This window comes from Cebus imitator, unplaced genomic scaffold, assembly GCF_001604975.1.
Source record: "Cebus imitator isolate Cc_AM_T3 unplaced genomic scaffold, Cebus_imitator-1.0 Scaffold386, whole genome shotgun sequence".
NCBI classification, from domain to species: Eukaryota; Metazoa; Chordata; class Mammalia; order Primates; family Cebidae; genus Cebus; species Cebus imitator.
The window spans coordinates 1,893,395-1,897,044 of record NW_016107701.1 but is presented as its reverse complement, the minus strand read 5'-3'; the positions used below and the strand labels follow the sequence as shown (position 1 = coordinate 1,897,044).

Sequence of the window (3,650 nt, the reverse complement as noted above, 5' to 3'; positions counted from 1 at the left end):
ATTTTTGTATTTTTAGTAGAGATGGGGTTTCACCATGTTGACCAGGAGGGTCTCGAGCTCTTGACCTTGTGATCCACCCGCCTCGGCCTACCAAAGTGCTGCGATTACAGGCGTGAGCCACCGCGCCCCGCCTGATCTCCTATATTTTCTTAGTGTTGTATGTACAGACTTTGTTCAATGCCTAAGATGTAATGTGCCCTCAAGAAATATTTTCTGAAGGAATAAATGCATGCATGAAACATTTTACAAGTAGAAAGGTTGGGCAGTTAATGAGATAATGGGAAAGGACAGAACTAAAATTGAATAGGCATCTGCAGTCAGTGCGGGTGTGGGGGTCTCAATCCCTCTGAAGCTGTAAAGAGGGGGAGACTAGAATATGTAGCAAGGTAGATGCTAATTTGATGGCAGGAGATTTCACATTTTCTTATGAAACAGGGACAAACACCCCAGACTCCCAATTTTACCCATTTCCTTTTCTCCAACCTAGAACTAAGGAGGAAGGAGACTGAAGGAAAGATGTATAGCCTGCGAGAAAGAAAGGGTCATGCATACAAAGAGGTCAGCGAGCCCCAGGAATGACGACTACCTCTGTAAGTGACCCTCTCAGCCACTCACACAGTTGCCTGTTATGTCCTGTGTGAGTTCACAATAATTTCATCATTTGGCCCCCAAATCATTCCCTTACTCTAATGAGTTAGAGTACAGGATTGGGGCTAAGTGAGTGCTGAGCTCTTTCTGAAGCTCTTATATCAAGAAACCTGGATTATAACTTTCCTAATCCCTGCTGCCCTCACTTCCAGATTGTGAGATGTGTCAGAACTTCTTCACTGACAGCTGTGCTGCTCATGGGCCCCAGACATTTGTGAAGGACAGTGCAGAGGACAAGGGGCATTCCAACCATGCAGCCCTCAGCCTGCCCCCTGGGCTGAGAATCAGGCCATCAGGCATCCCTCAGGCTGGGCTTGGAGTATGGAATGAGGCCTCTGATCTGCCACTGGGTCTGCACTTTGGACCCTATGAGGGCCGAGTTACAGAAGACGAAGAGGCAGCCAACAGCGGATACTCCTGGCTGGTAAGAATTACCTGCCTTTCCCCTGTTCTGTCTTCCCACATCCCTTCTGTGCCTTTGCTGGGACAGCACCATCTTCACATTAGGTTACATGCAAAGATAATGTGGTTAGCTCTGTGTACTCAAGGGTCTTTGCATGAACATGGAACTTCTATTTAGAGATCAGAGTGTACGTGGGAGCAGAGTGGTACAAAGACAACAAGTGCATCCTCCCTTGTGGGGCTTCTGCTCTGACTGGACAGATCAACTCAGATGCGTAGATGATGACTAAGGTGCATACCATGTGGTCTCAACTGGCAGTTGAAGCCATGCAGGCCCCAAGGCCACTGATGACAATGGAGTAAAATAATTCTTCTGATTCTTACTCTCTAAAAAGCCTTTACCTTATTTTTCTGAAACTCATATCACCAAAGGGAGAAATTGCTATGAGTATGTCGATGGAAAGGATAAATCCTGGGCCAACTGGATGAGGTAAGGCCAGGAGCTGCCTGAGATTCAGAACTAGCCTTCCTCTCTCACAATCCCAGATTTCCTTCCTTCTCATCATGGCTCCCTCAATGATTTTCACATTCTGTGTGTCTATTTTCTCCACACAGTGCTGTTTTATACCATCAACATTTAGAAATAAAAGATAAAAATATAGATATTATGATTTATTGGTATCAAAACATAAATCTATATGCTAGACAAAATTGAGGCACCAAGATAAACCTTGAGAAGCCTAGATTCACAGGGACACTGCATTCATGCTTTAATTTATGTAATCCACATTTATTAAGCACTTAGTATGTTCCAGGTTAGGAAGTGAAGTTCATACTTGAACAGATCATACAACCCATGTCCTATGTGGAGGATGTATTGCAGATTGACATAAAACATTTGGTTATAGGAACATTTAACCACAATTTTCTTATTTTTTTAGAAGCACATATTACCAAGACAACCCAAAATAAAGAAACTTTAATCTGTGAGGGCAGCAAATCTTCCTGGCCTGAGTAAAATTAAAACTGAAGCCTAAAGACACGTGAGCTGCAAGAAGACCCAGCCCCTTTCCACAATGGGCTCTTGTTTTACCAGAGAATAGAAAAATGAATAAACTGTTACTGTTCTGTTATCAGGCCAAGAGAAAGAAGCTTCTAAGTTTCTCTGGAAACCTGGGGAAGGCAGGTGAAAGGCAACTGGGTGAACTGTAGGGTGACTGAGGAAGGCCTCTCAAAGCAAGATGGACTAGGGCTGAATGTAGAATGATGTACGCTAATCTAGAAGCAGAGTACATGATCAAGCACCAAGTTCTGTGGCATAAAACAGAATTAATTTAGAGTTTAGAGAATCTAGGTATTGATGTGTTTTACGGTCAATTGAGGTGGAGGCAAGTCCAGAGTTGGGCTTTGAAAAAATGGTTGAATAGGCACGGCAGGGACACACTCCAGGCAGCGTGAGCACTGTAGTCAGAATCATAAGTTCATATGACCTTGTGAAAGAGATTTAGGAAAGAACAGAAGGCTCCCAGAGGAGTGGTGGGGGAGCGGTCAGCACTAGACCATGGACGCCTAGACCTGCAGGTGGTGGGCCAGACCTGGATCTGACAGATACTGAGAACTCACTGCCTCTTTTCTTTCCCTTTGCTGCCTTGACCCCAGGTATGTGAACTGTGCCGGGGATGATGAGGAGCAGAACCTTGTGGCCTTCCAGTACCACAGGCAGATCTATAGAACCTGTCGAGTCATTAGGCCAGGCTGTGAACTGCTAGTCTGGTATGGGGATGAGTACTGCCAGGAACTGGACATCAAGTGGGGCAGCAAGTGGAAGAAAGAACTCATGGCAGGGAGAGGTAGGCATCACTATTACTCTTTTAAAAAGACAAGAAAGAATTATCCTTGAGAATTTTCATGGTAACTCTTAAGTAGAGTAAAATGACATCTAAAGTCAGTAAAATTTCTGATCAGTGGCTTCCAAAATTAAAGATTCATGTTAGACACCTTTGCCTCTTTGGAATGACTGTTACATTTTTAAATTTTTGATTTTATATTCTAAGTACTTCATGCACAAAATAAAGACAAAAATCAAGTTCTCAAACACCTCCAGCTCTCCCAACAAGGTAGTTTCTTCTGGCATTTCCTTTTTATTTCTTAATGCTATGCATGTGTTGTTATTCATTCATTCATTATCTCAATTAGCTGCCATGTAAATTCCTACTCTGTGCCACATGACGTTGCACATAGATGCTGCCTCTGATGCTGCTTGAGGTTGCCTAGTCTAGCTGATATGTAGAAAAGGCCCAAGATGCAGGGTTTCTGGATTTTTTAAGATGTAGTAAATAAAAGTTGCAAGAAGTGTAAATATGAGTTGATCAAGATAATCAGAAAAACTACCCTTGAACAGATGACATGTAAATTAGGGAACCATATGAATACATACAGACAGTGATTAGTGCTTTGAAGAAACTGAATCCAGGAAGAGTACCCGGGGATCAGTGTGAAGTGAGGGTAGAGTGTGGCAGGGGACTGTCAGGAAAGGTTTCTCTCAGGAGACAGCATTTGAGAAGTGCATGTGCCTGTGGGCAAAGGGTTCCAGGCACTGG

The 3,650-nt window shown here is 43.5% G+C and overlaps 1 protein-coding gene across 1 annotated transcript in view; it reads left to right on the top strand.

The window, feature by feature from the left end:
- Positions 1-3,650, top strand: part of LOC108288902 (probable histone-lysine N-methyltransferase PRDM7) — a 23,742-nt gene that overhangs the window by 18,518 nt on the left and 1,574 nt on the right. Inside the window, 6 exon segments of the mRNA XM_017508087.2 lie at positions 488-576; positions 578-590; positions 801-1,072; positions 1,446-1,540; positions 2,710-2,838; positions 2,840-2,900. Coding sequence (XP_017363576.2) covers positions 488-576; positions 578-590; positions 801-1,072; positions 1,446-1,540; positions 2,710-2,838; positions 2,840-2,900 — 659 coding nt within the window.